The sequence below is a fragment of the Asterias amurensis genome, chromosome 1 (assembly GCF_032118995.1).
Source record: "Asterias amurensis chromosome 1, ASM3211899v1".
In the NCBI taxonomy this organism is placed as follows: domain Eukaryota; kingdom Metazoa; phylum Echinodermata; class Asteroidea; order Forcipulatida; family Asteriidae; genus Asterias; species Asterias amurensis.
Window position 1 is genome coordinate 21,616,932 of NC_092648.1, and position 19,717 is coordinate 21,636,648.

A 19,717-nucleotide genomic window follows, 5' to 3' on the forward strand; every position below is an offset into this window, starting at 1 on the left:
GATTCTTTTTCTTGGGAGCCACAACAATTCAGGAAGGGAAAAGATAAGACTATACTTACTTTTAATTTGGATGAAGAAAACAAATTGTAGGAAAAAACCCAATGGCTCGAACCTTGAACTTTCACCGCCATAGACAGGAATGCTACGCAATCTACTCTGCAGCAATAAGCCCAGTTCAAAACTTACATAATATCAGCTTCTCATGTGTCGAAGGGGGCGCTATACTCTAAAGCCGATTCATGCACCACAATTTTTTTTAGATTATAAATAAAAACCCCAGAACAATGACACTTGTAAAAGCATTACACCAAGCCCAAAGCTGACTTACCCAAAAATGCGTTGTCAAAACTTGTTTGTTACAAAAAGTTTGTCAAGTGGTGTGTTTGAAATATAGAGACTATGTTTTCCACTGTTCAAAAATTGTGCAGGTACATGTGGATGTAGGACACATAAATATGAACTTTTCTTAGAAATACAGCAAGGGTTAAATATTGCCAGTGGTTTAGTTTTTCCAAAGAATTTAGTTCCCGCAATTTATTGCTACCTTCTACCGTTTCATTTTGATACCCTACAGCATTTTGACAGTGTACCCCCACAGAGGCAGGATGTGTCTAATCACATCACATCACATCAGATCACTGAGCTGGTGAGTGGTTCTGCATTATACACGAGTACTTCATTTGTATGCACCAACGTTGATGACATCACACCAAGCTTCACCAATGACTAACCTTGCTGCATGTTGTAACGACGATATAAAGATATTGGCTTAGTCTTGTCAATAACACTAAGAACCTGCTGCACAGTACTCTACTCATCATCTGAGATCTTTATGTCTTACAAGAGAGTCTTTTATTGCCTGCATCGTTGTAGTTGGAATGACTAAACAAGTTTGTTGATTCACAAACGTATTTCAGACTTGATGATGCTTGCTCTACCCTACCTTAATAAACACTGATGATGAGCAAAGACAACTTGGAATTAAATCAACTCGTAAGCAGTGTAGCTATGTGACAAATTCGGATTGCAAGTTTTTTCGCTGAGACTTTTAAACTTAACCCAGGCAGGGGTACTCTAACATAACTTTTGTAATATCACTGTACAGTCTATTTAGCTGCAGTGAGTACGGATACACATTTTGCATGCCCTACAGGCCTACAATAAGATCATGGCCTGAGCTCTCTATCAACATGTGCAATTTGTACTGTTATACGCTGATAGTATTTCTGCTGATACAAGTGTCATCAGCACAGGTTAACTACGAGCGTAAGTATCATCTCAGCCCAACCCAAGATACTTTTATTCATGGAAGCAGAAGCACAAACTATCAGACAGAGTTTCTTGAGATCGGCAGGAGAAATGACGGTTTGGACAGCAGGATCTTGCTCAAGTTCAACATTGACGAATTCAAAGAAAAAAGCAAATGGGGATCAGAAGGTAACTTCACTAACTTGGACAACTCTGAAGTCCTTCAGGCAAGTCTTAGACTGTCCTGTATTGGCATTGTGGATTATATGAGTGGCACCGTCCTGGAAAGTGTTTTCAGCGGGGTCGTCCAAGTGTCCCAATTACTTCAATCGTGGGATCAGTCTGCTGTGACATCATCAAACAGAAATGTTGGCAAGGTTTGGTGGGCAGACGGTGTGGACACGACCGGACATGATGCCACAGTTGCCACGGCGAGCAGTACAGTTGATATAGATTACTCCACTTGTCAAAGTGGGGTGACTTTCCCAATTGACATTACAACGATCTTCCAGTTGTGGCTGGACGAGCCACAAACTAATCAGGGTGTTATGGTTTGGACTGACTTGGCGCCTGGTATGGAGACTACCCTGAAGGTGGCATCCACTGAGAGTGGCTATGTGGAAAGACACCCTGAACTTTTAGTCTTGCTTCAAGACACCGTTATTGATTCTGGTGAGTATTATAATAAAGGGTTTTCCCACATAGCATAAAATCAACACTAGTGTCACTATTAATATTATAAATGTCAAACTGTGATAAAAAAATTCTGATGATTTTCCTTTATTTTGGTTGTGGTAAGTTTTTTACAACGGCAGTATGCAAAATTTCAGTATTCAGCTCTGAAGAAAGACTACACTTTCTACAAAATCTACATGCAAGACTAATTTACTTGTGATGCTTACTGTGTTGTTGTAATTGTTTTGTATTCCCTTGGTGTTACATTGATTACCACAAGCTACTCTATCATGCATACCCGGCGGCAATAACAACGTATTGTTTGTACTGGTACATAATTAAAGCCGAGGACACATTTATGATCTAAATAATAAGTCAATGAAATCGAGCTCTACAAATGAAAATCCCCCAGCTAATTACAGTATGCTATTACTTCAGCTTCAACAGTGCACACAAATGTATGTAGAACAATACTAACGGAGTAAACAAAATGCGTAGTTTGAATTTCTTAAGCTAATGTTGGAAATCCCTTCATCAATGATGCTTAGTTTCACAAAAATACATTTTACTTGAGATTGCACTCTCTCATTGATTTTTCTAGCCCATCTGCTTGTGTCTATTATTTCATTTACTAATATAATTAAACTCACATGTTTTTAGAATTTAAAACCAAATGAGCCCCAACGGATGTGTGGCTCAATCCAATCTCAATGGAGCAATGGAAGGGGATTCTGAAGAAAAAATTTAAGCTCGAATAAACGGGGGACTAAAATTTACTTTCAGTAAAATATATGCCATTTGGTAATAATGTCAACCTAAACACATCTAATCATGGAGGCAATCAGATAGAGTTTTCTTGACAAGTTGCAAAATAATTGTTTGAATACTTTGTTATCTTTACAAGGATTAGAGCTAATCACGCTAATCCTTTGCAATACTCTAAAGCAGGTGGTGGCAGTGAATTAGGTATTTATATAATTGTGATTCACCCCTCAGGGATTTTGAGCAGATGATCTGAACAGAAACTTGATAAAGCCAATAATTCAGTGAGCATATAATACTATATGATAATACAGGCCTACATAATGGTCAAATGGAACACATCACAAGACCAGGGCCCAGTTTTGTAGAGCTGATTCTGCAGACAATTGTGCTAAATAATATTCCCAAATGGTGCTTGTGATGGTATTTTGGCTGGTAACCTTGTTCTGGTTAAAAAATAATCTTATTCTGGTTAAAGACACTGGATACTATTGGTAATAGTCAAAGACCAGTCTTCTCACTTGGTGTATCTCAACAAATGCATAAAATAACAAACCTGTGAAAATTTGAGCTTGATTGGTCGTCGGAGTTGCGAGATAACTATGAAAGAAAAAAACACCCTTGTCACACGAAGTTGTGTGCTTTCAGATGCTTGATTTCGAGACCTCAAATTCTAAACTTGAGGTCTCGAAATCAAATTTGTGGAAAATTACTTCTTTCTCAAAAACTTTGTTACTTCAGAGGGATCCATTTCTCACAATGTTTTATACCATCAACCTCTCCCCAATACTCACAATCAAGAAAGGTTTTATGCTGATAATTATTTTGAGTAATTACCAATAGTGTCCACTGCCTTTAAGCAGAATTGTTTTGTGCTTATGTAACTTTTCTGTCTAAATTGGGCCCTGGATTTAAAGTTGACGTTTATTCATGATCAGCTTTAGCTTTGGTAGTTGTCAAGACATTTGCTCTAAAAATTATGTCAAGTCTCGGGTTCGAATCCTATTGACTGTTTCCCAAATCGGGGAAAAAAGCTCTGAGAAAAAAACCCTTCTTTTTAAACTTTATCGTTGATGAGCATACCAACCAACTAACCTTCAAAAGATTGGTGTTTGAACCATTGGGTTACTGCTTTCTAGCGTACTGCTTTCCATGGTTGCTACTGTCTGTAGTAAGGTCAATGTGTCAACCATCTTAATTTGGACATGGCCAAACAAGCAATTTGTGTTTGCAGACTTCTTGTTTGATTCAACACAAAACTATACTAAATACGCAACTCTCTGTAAATCATCAGCCCTAATTACACAGAGAGGCATTGATCTATTGAATATTAAACAAAACCCCTTGAAAAACACACCTAAGAGATTTATGCCTTTGAACAGATGTTGGTAAAGTAACAACATGGGAACTGTCTCATCACAGAAACACCACATCTTCCAAACAGATCGTTACATATTGAGCCAGTTGAAGCAAACATTCCCCAGATGGCATTCCCGTGTATTTGTTGTGTTAACAATGTTTTATTATTTATCAATACACAGTGGTCAGATGGATAATGTGTTCTTGGGGAGGATCTCTGAACTACTTAAAATATCACAATTTTATGGGGAAAAAACGAAGAGAAAAAAGGAAGAGTTCTGCACAAAACAAAAAATCTTAATTGGTTACCATATTTGCTGACATTTTGTAAAATGTAAAATATGAAAATCATCATCCATAGTCAAAGTATGATTGAAAGGAATGATATAGTCAGAACTTCCTCCCAGATTAAAAGTTAAAATTATCCTATTCAGTCACGTTAGAAAAATAAAACAAGCTCTAAGAATATGGTTTTTCAATATTCTTTTCGGAGTTATGACTGACGTTTTTATAGACCTTGTTGCATTGTTAACGAAAAGAATGGCCTTGTAACATTCCTGGGTAGGCATGCAACTTTTCAGCTGATCAGCTTATTTCCTCTTTTTCTTTTCAAAACAGGGCCTTAGAAAACAGTTAAATGTTAATAGCCATTCTCCTTATTTTTTTGCAAAATAAGAAAGCTGCAAGATACTACACTGGTGTAAAAAGAAAATTTGGCACTTTACTATTTGAAATAAAGAATTGTAGAAAGTATCTGAATAAGTTTTCAAATAAAAAATTGTAAGAGATTGCAATTTTCATAAAATGTAAGGTTTGATGTACTCTTCCCTTGAGCTGTGTACAAATTAATGCCTTCAGGAAGTCCAAGCTCTATCTCTTTTGTAAACCACATTTTTTAAAGGATAGTGAATGAATACGTTTCTTGTAATGTGTATTATGTAAGTTTTTTATGGCACTGAGGAATCCATACATGTATGACAAGTGTACTGCTGATACATGCAGGTCTAGATGATAGAATAATCACACAACAATACAAAGTAATGTATCAAAATAAAATAAAAACTTCAACATTGCTCATCAAAGTCCAAATCTTCCCAATTGGTTTCTTATAAATCTTACTCAATAAATCCCCCAATGCGGCGTATATTTTCCCCTTGTCTTATGTTAGAAACAAAGTCATCTCTTGTTTCAAATCAACAAACCTTATTTCTTAAAAAGCCAATTGTGGAATCCATTATTGAATCTAAATGAAACCTGAAGATGAGCTCTCAAGATAGTTTACTAGGAAACCTTGGAGTCGTCAAGATGAGGAAAAGATATGCCTGAACCCAGCAGTGTAGTTTACAAGTGTGCTCATTTCAAGGGCCCAGTGCTCGATCTCAGTCTAGCCAAGATCTTCGTAGGCCCAGTTTTTCTTAGATAATAAGGTGATGAAATTTGCACCACCACAAGCCTGGTTTGTCAATGTTAAATTGTCTCACTGTAGGGTTGGTGTCTTGAATTACAGTTAATTGATCTTTATCCCTGAGTAGCATTCTTAATGAACAGCATAATTGACTTCTTGTCCTTGTGCCAGGACTAATTTAACCTATTGAATGATTGTGATTACCAACTAGCATTCTAAGGAGGGTTAACCTTGCATGGTGGGAAAACAATCTTAAGACACTAAGGTTTGTGGTGTCACCTTCTGATCGTCTTCGAGCAAAAAGAAAAGAGGGGGGGGGAGGGAGAGTCTCAGAGATTAATTTTGTCTCAAGTTTGTCCGTCAACTCAGCAATTAGGTGCTTAAACATAATCCAAGTAAGGCAATTCCATCTGTAGTTTTTCCTTCTCTTTCTAAGTACCTTGCCACTCCTACAAGATGGTCCCCTAAAAGAATTTGAGCAGATTCAAAGTTCTGGAGTGGTTTCCCAACCAAACCTGTCCAAGCCCTTCCATGAAGTTCGTAAACAGACCGTAAAACACTGCTACTACTACATGTACGTCCACTGTCTTTGCACACAGTTTAGGCCTGTTCGACTACTTTTTTTCACAACGTAGTGAGAACAAGTTTGGCGTGTATGGGGCTTAAGGAAAACAAGTGACATTAAGATTGAGATTTTGTAAGCTTCCAATGTTATTAGATTTTTTTTTAGCTTTAGTTGGTTGCTGTCCTGCGCCTAGTAATGTATTTCTGCTAATGGAACCGAAGCTCACCAGCGATGGCAACTTACATACCCTTTTCTTTTCTTTAATACTCACCTTGAAGGAGAGTAACTTCTTAGGTAACAAAATTAATCCTTCAGTTTCCCTTTGCTTAAGCCCCTGAGTTTCCAATGGTAAATATTTGCTGCTGTGAGGATAGATTGCATACTAGCAATGTAAACCACTTAAGTAAACTTTTCAAGTTTTCTGGGTTCTTTTACACAACAACTGAAATTTAGTACAGCTAACCATCTAAAGCCCTTTGCACACTGTATCTCTTATTCCAGTGGGATACAGCACCTTATGGTGTCAAAGAATCTAATAATTCATACATGTAAAACTTCAAAAACTGTTTGAAAAGTGTCTCTCTTTTAACTTTCTAAAAAGTGTCTCTCTTTGTACAGCGCCTGGAGATGCTTCTCGATGGATATACTATACCCTGCTTAAATGATTTGGATACTTTTTGTAACACAAAACACAATGTCCACTGTTTTACAATAAACTTACATGGTTTGAAGATAATGATAGTAGAAAGCGTACCTTAAAACATTAGTTGGTGAGGTGCTGTAGTTTTAGAGAAATGAGTAAAACAATGTCATGAAAATACGTTTTTACATGCTAAAATAGTTTTCGTCTCATGATCATTGAGACAAAAATTATTTTCATGACATTGTTAAACTCATTTCTCAAACTGTGTCAAGTTAAATGTAATTCTGTGGACGTTGTATTTTTTTCCTACAAAAAGTACCCAGACCCTAAGAATTCAATTTCTTATTCTTACCCTAATAAACAGTAGAAAGACCATTAGGAAAACGAATCCTTGACGAGTCTATGGAAACCAACCCCCCCCTCCCCAACCCTTCAGCCACCCACACTCACTCCCTCACTCTAATCAAACTTCTAATCTATAGATCCATTTTTGAAAAATTTCAATCATGTACACTCTGTGTGACATCACACCAAATGTAGTGGGATGATAATTCTCAAATTTGGAGGCCAACAAGACTGAATGTCTGGCTGCAAATTATAGCTGTATGAGGGTCTGAATTAAGGTGATTGATTCAAAGAGCATGTTACATGCAGTTTCATCAGTTTCATCAGGGACACAACTTTATCTACGTCAGTCATTTCTGAATCATACGACAGGATATGACAATGTTGGAGTTAGTTTCACAGATTCATGAAGAATATTACAGGTTTTTAAATGGGATAAAAAGTTGGTTTCATGTTTCAAAAAAAATAGTAATTGAGGATGTAAGCCAGAAAACTGTGTCGAGGCAAAAAAGAAGAAGTTATGTTCCCGGTTCACATGCCATTTGGAATACATTCAATAGGTACTTTTTCAAAATGTCCATAGATTTACATTAAACTTACAGGGTTTGAAGATAATGATAGTGGAAAGCTTCCCTTCAAGTATTACTTTCTGAGGTGCTGTAGTTTTTGAGAAATGAGTAACAAAATGTCATGAAAATACGTTTGTAAATGATTAAAACAATTCTCGTCTCATGAGACCAAAATTATTTTCATGACATTGTTTTACTCATATCCCAAAAACTACAGCACTTCAGCATGTAATATTTTCAGGGCAGCTTTCTACTATCATATTCTTCAAACAGTGTAAGTTTAGTGGAAATCTATGGACATTGTGTTTTTTGTCCTACAAAAGTTACATAGACCCTTTAACTTGAATCATTCTTGCATTTTTTTGCAGTTGCATCTAAATAAGGGTTTTCCTCATGCAAGCTAGCATATGGGGCCAATACATGTACATTGTGAGTGTCATGTACCGATATGCCCCGCCCCCAAGAAAATTTAATAAATAAACAGTTAAAAAATTGTATACAAAACAATTCATAAGGATAAAGGACCTTCCCTTTAAATGGTTGGACAATTTTTTATCTACTCCAAAATTCCAATCAACACTAAGAACTGCCCTGTAAAAGGAGCAGGTCAACACACTTTCCAAGATTGAAAATGAAAAGCTACCTGTGTCTTTACAAACAGTCATAAAACCACAAACCACTGTTATGATGGTGTAAGAAACAAAATGGATTAAAATTAATGTATTACAAATCGTGGGGGGATTAAAAAAATGTATAATAAATTGTAGGGGATTAAAAGTAATGTACATATTACAAATTGTAGGGATTAAGGTAGACAGCTCCACCAGGGATGTCAGTCATTCTCCCTAGTCTCTTTTGTATTTTTGTACTATCTGCTTCATTTGGAAATTTTGAAACAGATTTCAAGGTGTGCCTTTTATGGTTAACCTGTTGATTGTCTCAACCCGGCCATAACACTAACATGTAGTCATTTTTCAATTTGGCAAATTTGATATGAACTAAGGGCAAATCGTTATACTCATTGAAGTGTATCACTACACAGACAAGACTAATGTATTTCTCACCTGGACAATTTGGCATTGCTACGCATCAGGGCCCAATTTCATGGCTCTGCTTTAGCATTTAAAAAGCAAAGAATCTGCGCTTGCGGAAGCGGGAATTCTGTGCTTACGTCAAGCATATTTCAAAGGTCAGCAGGGAAATTTGGCTTGTGCGTTTGCACAGCTATCACAGAAATTCAGCGCTTGCCGTGTAAGCGAAGAATGGTGAATGTAAGCGCAGAATTCAGCTTTAAGCAAAGCCGTGGAATTGGAATTGGGCCCAGGATTAGGTTAAGGATAACAATCCACCCTCCCCCTAACAATCAATTGCTTGCAATCAAGAAAAAGAACATGTGTTCATGATGCACACAATATTAACCAGTTTTAAAACTATCTTCCAGACTGCACAGATAGTGAAAAACTTAACCGGCATGGAATTTCGCAAAGAGTTTTTCTTCACATTTGTATAACACTGCAGAATAAAACACATTGAGAGGTAGGCCTACAATTAAGTTTTGTGATGTGCTAATTTTCCAAGAGGTCTTATGAATCTGGAAAAAAACTATTCATAAGTCTCTTACATGTACCTTACGTTAAGGTGGAGTAAAATACCATGGTAATTAATACCCTTTCAGAGCTAAATTTGAAACATGACATCATTGGATGTCAACAATAAGTGAGTCCGTACTACTAGGCCTAGTCCGTAGCTTTCAAGGTAGAACTAGAAGTGTCTTACATTCAAAAGGTCAAACTTGATACTGTTTGGATTGAAAACCATGGAAACTCAGGGTTGATCCTACAACCCCCTGTAGAAATTCTTTTTAGATTCGTTCATTTGAAATGTCATGTCATTAGATGTTTTTTTATGTTGACAAGTTTTACACTGAGAAAATAGATTTAGCTGTTGCAAACAACTGACCAACTAAAAGGATCGAGGGTATAAGAAATAGTTAACAGCCTGATGTTTCAACCCTAGCAGAGTCTTTCTCGAAGGCTAAATTTTTCACTGCAATAAAATACACTGTATGAGGTTAGAGCCTTTCAATTCTCCTCCCACTTTCATAACGACTCAATCTATTGGGAAATGAGTTCATTACGAAATTGAAATTGACCTTTTAGCCCCTCTTTAATGCTCCAGAAGGCATACACATTATTTACACACAATGTTTTTCAGCATGTACTCATTCAAGCCAACAAAACCTTCCAAAGTCGCCCACACCCTGTGTGCCCTGACTACATACCTTCCACTCAAATGAATTTATTTTTAAAAGATAATTCCTACCTGGTGTGTACTCAAACGGGCATTCATTCAGCGCATGGATGAACTGCCATGGAGCCATGCATGATGAGAGAAGTGTTGTATATTTACATGTTTTTTTCTATTTTAAAATGAATCGTTGAATTTTTACTTTTAAGTTTCTCGCTTTATTTTATGTTTTGTCCATCTTTACTGCATGTTTTATGCACCATGAACCCTTTGGAAAAACATAAACAACAGCTACCTGGGTGGAATGGTTACTGTGTATAAATAAGTCCAAATAAATATATAAAATAAGAAATTTTGCAATTTTCTAATCAAACAATTTAGCTGGCAATTAATTTATCCTACAAACATTATGTTACTTCACAAATACTCATAATGCAATACGACATTTGTAATGCATTAGAGCAATTTTAAATTTGATATTTTATTGAGAAGCTGTAGCACATCTGACCTAGAAATTATCAAAGTTAGTTCTTGATGAACTTGTTTTTATTTTTCAGTAAGTTTTTTGTTGTTGTTTTTTTGCTGCATATTACTGATTGTGTTAGAAGTAAGTCTTTATAGTCACTATTTTTTCAGTAAATTACCAAAAGTATACCCTCCATTGGACACTTTCGGGACAAAAAAAATAATGAAAGTTCACAGATTTACAAATAACTTACATGGTAACGGGAAAGCCCCCCCTTGTTTCCGCACACTTCGCCGTGTCATGACATGTGTTTAAAATAAATCCGTAATTCTCGCTTTACAAATAACTTACAGGGTTTACAGAAGGTAATGGTGAAACACTTCTCTTGAAATATTACTCCATGAAAAGCTTTACTTTTTGAGAAAACATTAAAACAATTATCAATCGAGAATTACGGATTTATTTTAAACACATGTCATGACACTGCGAAACATGCGGAAACAAGGGGGGGGGGTTCCCATTATTTTCTCCCGACTCCGATGACCGATTCAGCCTAAATTTTCACAGGTTTGTTATTTTATATATAAGTTGTGATACACAAAGTGTGGGCCTTTGGACAATACTGTTTACCGAAAGTGTCCAATGGCTTTGAAAGATAGACTGTCTGTCTAGCCTCTATTTAGATCCACTGCAGGAAGAAAGCCTCTTCACAATTCTCAATTTCACTCTATCCTGCGCCGTATGTTGCCAAGCATTGCCCCTTTATGTACTCAGTTCATCTCTCCATCTCTAATTTAAGCTAAAAGACTCCTATTATGTGGACGCAAGGCACTCTACATGTATGACTTTCATCTCAATTTGGATAAAGGCATTCATCAAGTCAAAAGAAAACATGATAAATAAACTATCTAAATAAAATGAGTAGAATACAAATTGTTAGTGCACTTAAAGGTTAAAGGCACTGGACACGATCGGTAATTACTCAAAATAATTGTTAGCATAAAACTTTACTCGGTAACGAGTAATGGAGAGCTGTTGATATTGTGAGAAACAGCTCCCTTTGAAAGTAACGTAGTTTTCGAGGAAGAAGTAATTTTCAACTTAAATTTTTGAATTTGATTTCGAAACCTCAGAATTAGATTTTAAGGTCTCGAAATCAAGCATCTTAAAGCACACAATTTCTTTTGGCAGGGGTGTTTTTTCTTCCATTATTATTTTGCAGCTTCGACGACCAATTGAGTTCAAATTTTGACAGGTTTGTTATTATTGTGCAGAAGACTAGTCTTTGACAATTACCAAAGGTGTCCAGTGTCTTTAAAATGTTACTTGCTGAGGTGTTCTAGTTTTTAAAGTAGTAAAACAAAGTCCTGCAAATAGCTTTTGTCTCCAGAGACGAACATTATTTTAGCATGTAGGCCCTACGTTGTGTATATGAAGCGACTCTCCTGTAACCATTGCTCTGTGATTTTCACTTTTTTCTCTCAAAAACTTGGCGACTAATGAAGCTGAAACTTCTACAGGTAAATTATATTACAAACAACTTCATTCACACTGAGTAGGGATTCATGTCATGCCCGAAAACTTGACATACAAAGTAGTCAAACCCTTTAAAAGCGCATAGCTGGAAGATTATCACCACTAAGTAGAACCATATTCAACCTAGCATCCTCTACACCTACATGTGTATATAAAAGATACAATTATAAGTGTGATCAGATGAATAAATGCAAGACCTTCATGAATAGCTATTGTCGGTGATCAATCTTCCGTAGTGACTAAGAGATCTCGTTGTCTGGATGCGTATGCTAGACCATGATCATTTAATTAATTCAGAAACAACCAGCTTTCAGACTGCAGAGTCTCTGACTTTCTGAAGACGCCCCCATGTACTGTTGTCCTGTATTGTGTGCACATTCTTTAATCAGTTCATTATGTTTAGCCAAGTAGTGCAACCATTGCATATTATTAATGGAAATTACTTGTGTGTTTGAATCAATGTACAATCCTGGTCAACAAGGTTGGAACACTTGAGAATGTCCCTGCTACCCCTAACATAGTTGTTACTAGGCCTGGGTGATTTGTGTGACTAGTGTGGTACATGTAGTCTTGACTATTGATTGATTAGACAAGTTATGACTACCGTTTGTCAACAACTCGATTCGCCACGACTACTAAAAAAATTGTCGGGACTACCAAAATAATGGGCGTTACTACTTCAATAAAAGTTGTGACTACCTGTTCAGTGAACCAATTTTGTCACTCACGCCTATTCGCTAACATAACTTGCTTACAAAACACAAGCCGATAATCAGTGACACAATCCTTTAATCCTCGGCTTCCAGATGATGCATCCATACTCTATTTATGTTTTTCTCACCCTCATTAAATAGCTTTGTTTATTGGTTATTCCTTAAAAAACATTGTTTGTACTCTTTTTTTCATGAAGTATGGAAATAAATATAATTTTGAATGAATGAATGAATGAATGAATGAATGAATCCTTTAAGCTTGAATTTTACAATATTGCGCCTGCCTCAAACATTGCAATAATGCATCTTGAGAATTAAACATAAGTTGGACTAGTGTCATAGTCGCAACTATTTGAGGTGTGACTTGTCAAATATTTCATTTCACCAGTCGCCCAGGCCTAGTTGTTACCATATGCTGCAGTGCAGACCGCATAATAAGAACTTGGCAGTAACACAGGAATTTGATTCCCCCAAGACAGATGCAACCAAGATTTATCTGCAGGTGAAATATAGGGGATCAAAATAGGACTCATTTAAACAACTTGAACAATATGTGATTTTTTAAAACTTTGTTAAAAGTACTTTCAATTAGTGTGTTGAGTCAGACTTTTTAACCAAATCTAACCTTGTTCTAAAGTTGTTCGTTTTAACCATTTTTAAACCATGAAAACTGAAACACCTGTACCGTACCCATCTCCAAATTTGCTTCTAAAACGGTTAAACAGACCTGACAGTTACAAAAATAGAGGCTTTCCTTTTCTTGAATGACGCCCGCAGATGCTATCAAGGGAGAATGATTGATATCCCATTTTGTGGATGAAAGAACTGTCAAATCTTAATCTCCTACAAATTGCAATACATTGTTTTCAATCTCCTAATCCTGATGATCATGGAAAGTGTTTGGACATCTGCTCCTTTTTATGTCTGCTGATTGTTCAGATTGGAATCAGTAGAAACGGTAAAACAGTAGGAAAATAAAGGAAAATGCACAACCCTAATCCATTTATCTGCAACACCATTTTCCCATTTCTCGTCGTTTTTTTGGTTTTACTTGCGAGTCTGTTTAACCATACTGTTAAAGCAAATTTTGATTTGGTATTAAATTTGTTTACGGTTAAATTGTTAACCAGTTAAATGTCCAGACCCTTGTATGGATTTGGTTATGACTTCTCTCCCTCTACAGACTATTTGAAATTACTTTTAACAATGTTATAAAATATCGGATATTGTTTAAACGTTTGAAAGAGTTCTATTTTGATTTGATGTGTAACCAAAACCTTAATGTAACCCTAATGCATTATGCCCATAATGCCTACATCAGCCACGTCAACTTCTCCCTTTTTGTACTTATCCCCCGCTCCCTCCCCTCCGTCCTCCCTCCACAGCTTTCCAGCTTCAACAAACTGCCTGCCATCTTAGCCAAAGAACCAACAATTACTCACTGACAATAACCATTAGGATTGCTATTAAGCAGTCTCTTTTGGAAAACTATGCAAATGAGCTGCCCCTTAATCACTCATTCTTTCCATAACTCAGCTCAGCTAAAGAATGCTTCCGGGAGACGAGGAATCATCCTCGACACATTTAGCTCAAGGCTTGCACCTGCTGCTTTTTAATTTAACTCATTCCTCTTTTCTCTCTACACTTAAATCATCTTCAAAGCACTTTGCTGTCCCGTAGTATGCTTTGTATCTTTCTCAAAAGATTGTCAATTTGGATTTAAGCACTTGAACAAGAGAGATAGAGAATATTCAATCAATTCCTTATTCTCATCATTGTTATCTTTGTCATTTGTGTCTTTGTTCTACCTGTCTGTCTCTACTTTCTTGTTCCTGTTTATGTTATGTTTGTCTGCCCCAAGCATCTCACCACAAGTCTAGCTTCTTGATGATTCCTTAATAATTTTCTACCTTGTAAAAGAGCTTTATTCAAACATGGTTACTTCTTTAAATATTATTGTTTTGGAAATTTTGTGTTGTTATAAAGTATGGAAATAAATGTGAGTTTTATTTGATTCGGAATCCCCTCCTTCTAGTATTCAAACAAATCCTTACAACCTAATTAAGAACTAGGAAATAAATGTTTGATAATGAAACTGAACTACTTCTACAACTGTTTCATGTAGCAGGTATAATTTAAATAGCAAGCACACCAAACAATTACCGTTTAAACAATGATATGACAACAACAAAACTTCTATTATGGTCTAACTGGACTGTTGAGTAGTTATTTTTTAAAGCTTTCAAGTTTAAGTGATTAGGTACTTTTTTTACAAAAAAAACACAATGTCTACAGATTTACATTAAACTGTAATGGTTTGAATACAATGAGTAGGGATAAGTGTCATGTCATGGCCAAAAGTTATCATCACCCAAAGTGACCCTGTTAATGACCGTAACCTATCAAACAGAGGGCACTCATATTTATTTCTCTCCACTTAAATTTAGTACTTCTTCCCAGTTAAATATTTATTGGTACTTGAATTGTTCTCATTGTCGGTGTCCTCCACCAGAGAGGACTTCACCTGCAGGGAGAAGTCATACATTTTGGGTAATTAGACAATAAATTATTGAGGAACTCTGCAGAAACTGTTAAGGGCTGAGAAAAACAACAACATTGTTCTGGAGTACAGTGCCATTGCAATTTTTGTACATGGTTGGCACACTATGCGCATGTAATAACTTCTGATTAGGATTATTTATGTTTTGTTTAATTGGCTTAAGCTCATTATACTTCAATTAACATGGAAACAAAAGCTTTTAAATAAAGCCTAGTTAGGGCCTGTAATGTAGGTATTTCTCAACAAATGGAATGTCTTATAGATGCCTTGTCACATTGATATCATGGCTCAATTAGTTGTCTCGGTTTTATTATACCATTTCACTATTTCTGCAAACTTCCTGATTTGGGGTTGGGTTAACACATGTTTCGGATGTGTAATTTCATGTTTGACCGGCAAGGACATTTTCATTTTGTAAAGGGTAAATCAATGGGCAGTTCTTAGAGTTTGTGGGAAACTTTTGAAGGGGCACCAAGGCCAAGACCTTAGGAGCAACTGGGCTGTGGCCTCTGTGTTTAAACTATAATTTCAGCCCTGATACTTGGAATCCTGTCCAAATGAAATGAAACAAAATTGTTTTGTTGAATAGATTTTTATCCTAGTTTTTAAACCATAGAAGGTGTACTGCATACATGTTCAGTTATGGATATACAATACCTAGCTCTATCCTTTACTTTATACAGTACATACTAAAGGAGTCTGTGATTAGGGCATAGGGTTTTCCCTGGACACCTGGTAATTTGCCAGTGGTATCAGTTAGTTTGACATTTCACTAGTCCGCCAGCTCTTTACTAGTCAATATTTCATACTTTATTGGGAAGTTTTTAAACACTGATTGACATAGCCAGTTGATTTCTCAAAACGCTAGGATAAATCCTATCTCGAGTTGGGATGAGTGACTCATCTCACTCATCCTAACTTGGGATGGGTTCAATGTGTCCTTTACGTCTATGGATACGGAACTTAACTCTTCGTAAGTCCAGAGATTTATCCTAAGTTAGGAAGAGTTTGGTGAAATTGGTGGCTGGACCACTTTGAAAAAATATTCAACTGGTCCTCGGCTAGTACAGCCGAATGGACCATTGTCCACTTAGCCGAATGGACCATTATCCACTCTCTGCGAAAGCTGTCACACACATGAGTAATGGTTGTTTGTAAAATGTATTTGCTTGTGTTTCCTTATCAGGTCTAAATAGGGCAAAAGTCGTTCTTATCAAGATTATTCCCAGTAATCCAACTTTTAATTCGTTATTCATACAACAAGAGATATCAAAGTAAAAACTTGTTCATATGATAATCCTTGAATGTTTCATGAAATTCTTGCATCTGAAATATTTTAGAGATCATTCTATTTTGATCCGTTGTTTGTTTGTGTTTATTCTTAAGAGTAGGCTATCTCTGTTTAAAGGCACCGTACATGTTTGGTAATTGTCAAAGACCAGTCTTCTCACTTGGTGTATCCCAACATTTAGTAAGCATAAAATAACAAGCCTGTGAAAATTTAGGCTCAATTGGTCATCGAAGTTGCGAGAAAATTATATGAGAAAAAACACCCTTGTAGGACGAATTTGTGTGCTTTCAGGTAGGAATAAAAGACGTCAAGCTAGAAGTCTTGTAATATTTCAGTGAGAATTTACCTCTTTCTCAAAAACTATGCCACTTCAGAGGTAGTCGTTTCCCACAATTATTTATACTATCAACAGCTCTCCAATGCTTGTTACCTAGTCAGTGTTTAATTTAATATTTGTTTTAAGGAATTATCAAACGTGTACCCTCCATTTAAATGAATTGTCATCAGTTCTGGGGTTCGTCTGGGAGGGGGAGTTAAATTGCCATATACAAAGTGGCAGTTTGTAATCGCGTTCGTACATTACTGTTTAAGTGTACACAAAAATGTGTTTTAAAAGAAACAGTATTCAAATTTGAACAGAAATGAATTTCAGTGTGTTCTCAAACACAATGCCATAATCTAAGAAAATGTAATCTCCACAGATCTACCTTAGTTTTAATTCTTACAAAGAGTATTAAATTTGGTGCATGTGATTTGTGCGTGTGTGCCTATATTTGTGATACTTTTATGGAGACCAAACAATAAGGAGTAAAAGATCTTCACAAGAGAATTCTTCATCACTATGTGAATGATCAGGGCCCTATTTCATAAAGCCTGTAAGCACAAAAACGTGCTAGGCAAAGAAAAGTATTGCTTTTACAGCAACGGTTTACCAGCCAAAATTGCATTAAGTTTACATTGTTGTGACTGGTGCTCCATTCAATTTTTGCTTAGCAAAGAAATTTGTCAAGCAGTATTTTCTGCTAAGCAGTTTTTTTGAAATTGGGGGACAGAAAGCTAATGTCCGAGCTTACACTCGTTACATCATTGTGTACATAATTACGTACAGAGTGTTAACTCTAATTCAAAGGCACTGGGACACATTTAGTAATTGTCAAAGACCTAAGTTTTCTCATTTGGTGTATCCCAACATATTCATAAAATTATATAATAATAAACCTGTGAAGATTTTGACTGAATTGGTCACCGGAGTTGCAAAGAAATAATGAAAGAAAAAAAACCTTGTTGCACAAATTTGTGTCCTTTTAGATGCTAACAAAAGGCTTCATGCCTGCTGAAGTCTTTTAATATTGAGACATACATGTATATAACCTCTCTCTAAAAAAAACATGAAACTGTGTAATAGGCAGCTGTTTCCCTGCAATGTTTCATACTATCAACAGCTCTCTGTTGCTCATTACCAAGTACAAGTGTTTATGCTAACAATTTTGTTTTAGTAATTTCCAATAGTGTTCACTGCCTTTAAACTTTCTGTTCATTCACACGTTTTGGTGTGTACAAAGTCTGTGGGAGGATGGACAAAGTAAAGAAGAAAATATGTCTTAACACAGATGTTTATTTAGGAATAGTGAGCGTGTCTACTCGTGGACATCAAGGACTTAGTATGCGATCCTGATATTTTGTTGGACCGACGGCACTCTCGCTTTGCTAACATGTACCAAACCAGTGAGGGAGTCACTCAACTAAAACATTCATAGATTGAAAAGAAGTTTTCCATTTAATGTACCATGTCGACAAACAGGGGTTTGGTGCGTCTGTAAAATAATAATAATATAATGTAATATTTAAAATATATTTATCGCGCCCCTTACATACAAAATGATCAGAGGCGCAGAACACATGTAGCCAAGCAAACAAACATGTAAACCAAGCCATGCCCATTCAGTATTCACCGTCTGTAAGATTTAATTTAACCTTCAAATTAATGAGAATGTACAGCAGAAGTAGAATGTAGTCAAAGGTCCTTTTTTTCAATGTTCTAAACGCCGAGTCACACTGCAGCGATAACGAAAACGATAACGACGCAAAGAGAACGCATTCTATTGGTTGAATTGCTCCACGCAGAACACGCCCACACTTATTCAACCAATCGAGGGCGTGCATTTTGAACGTTTTCGTTGTCGTTATCGAGGCCTGTGTGACCGGGCCTTAGCTGTCTAATGTGAGCGGCAACCATTACTGCATGGATTTCAGTCATGACTCAGAAATTTACCTTTGATTTAGATCAAGATTAGTCACGAAGACTGTTGTCTCTTAAAAACTTCAGGATATTTACAGAAGGGGAGTAAAAAACGGAAGAGTCGTTTAATTGTTATTTCAATTAATGTTGACAGTTTGGAAAGATCTCAACTTTTTTTTTTTTAATGGGATGCTTTTTAAAAGTATGGCAGGAACAACCCATGGAATTTAGTGGATTCTGCAAGTCTGCATTTAATAATAATATCTAAGTCTTAGGTATAGCACACAAATCCACCAAACGAGGTACTCAAGGCCCTGAGTATTTACAAACTTTCGGAAAGATAGGTTATTGCAGTGATGAATTCTGGGACCCAATTATGTGGCACCTACGGCGCATACCAATGCAGCCACAGCCAGGAATACCGGGGTGAACCCCTTCTTATTTTGATAAGTGCACTGGGTTCTTTTCCATGCATTACACAACACAACACAACACACTGGCTTTACATCCCATCGGAAGGACAAAGCAATGGTTAAGTGTCTTACTTTAGGACACAAGTGTCACGGTTGTGGATTCGAACCCACACTCTGCTGATCAGAAAAACCAGAGTTTGAATTCAGTCCTCTCGGCCACGACACTTCCACATTTGTAGTATTGTTGCAACTTCCAGCTGTTACAATAAAACAAAATAAAGAACAGCTTGGTGTCCCAAGCATGATGACGATGGGAACTCTTTGGTTGGGGGGGGGGGGAGGGGTTGATTTGCCTACATTTTTTACAAAGATATAAACAAATAAGTGTCACAAAATGTTTTCTTAAAAAAAATTGTTTGTAATTTGTGCACACTGTTAACTCATTCTCTCATCTTATTCTTAAAAAGATTTGTTTCTTCTTCAATTATTTGATTGATCTGTATTATCATTTATAGGATCCTCTTGTGCCAGTCATCTTTTCCAATGTTTGGATGGAAGCTGCCTCGATCAAGACAGACTCTGTAACTTTGTTAAGGACTGCCTTCATGGAGATGATGAAGAAACATGTGGTAAGTTCTGTCCAAGATTCAAGGTAAATTATTTTTAGAAAAACTCACAAAC

At 36.4% G+C, this 19,717-nt stretch overlaps 2 protein-coding genes across 2 annotated transcripts in view; one reads left to right on the forward strand and one right to left on the reverse strand.

Moving 5' to 3' along the window:
- LOC139949118 (tRNA 2'-phosphotransferase 1-like) overlaps positions 1 to 19,717 on the reverse strand; it is a 120,365-nt gene that overhangs the window by 28,307 nt on the left and 72,341 nt on the right. The gene's annotated exons all lie outside the window — the stretch shown is intronic.
- Positions 1 to 19,717, forward strand: part of LOC139948768 (tyrosine-protein kinase receptor-like) — a 74,060-nt gene that overhangs the window by 1,477 nt on the left and 52,866 nt on the right. The window contains exons 2-3 of the mRNA XM_071947126.1: positions 575 to 1,920; positions 19,552 to 19,665. Of these exons, the coding sequence (XP_071803227.1) occupies positions 1,143 to 1,920; positions 19,552 to 19,665 (892 nt within the window). The 5' untranslated portion in view covers positions 575 to 1,142. The remainder of the gene's footprint in view (positions 1 to 574; positions 1,921 to 19,551; positions 19,666 to 19,717) is intronic.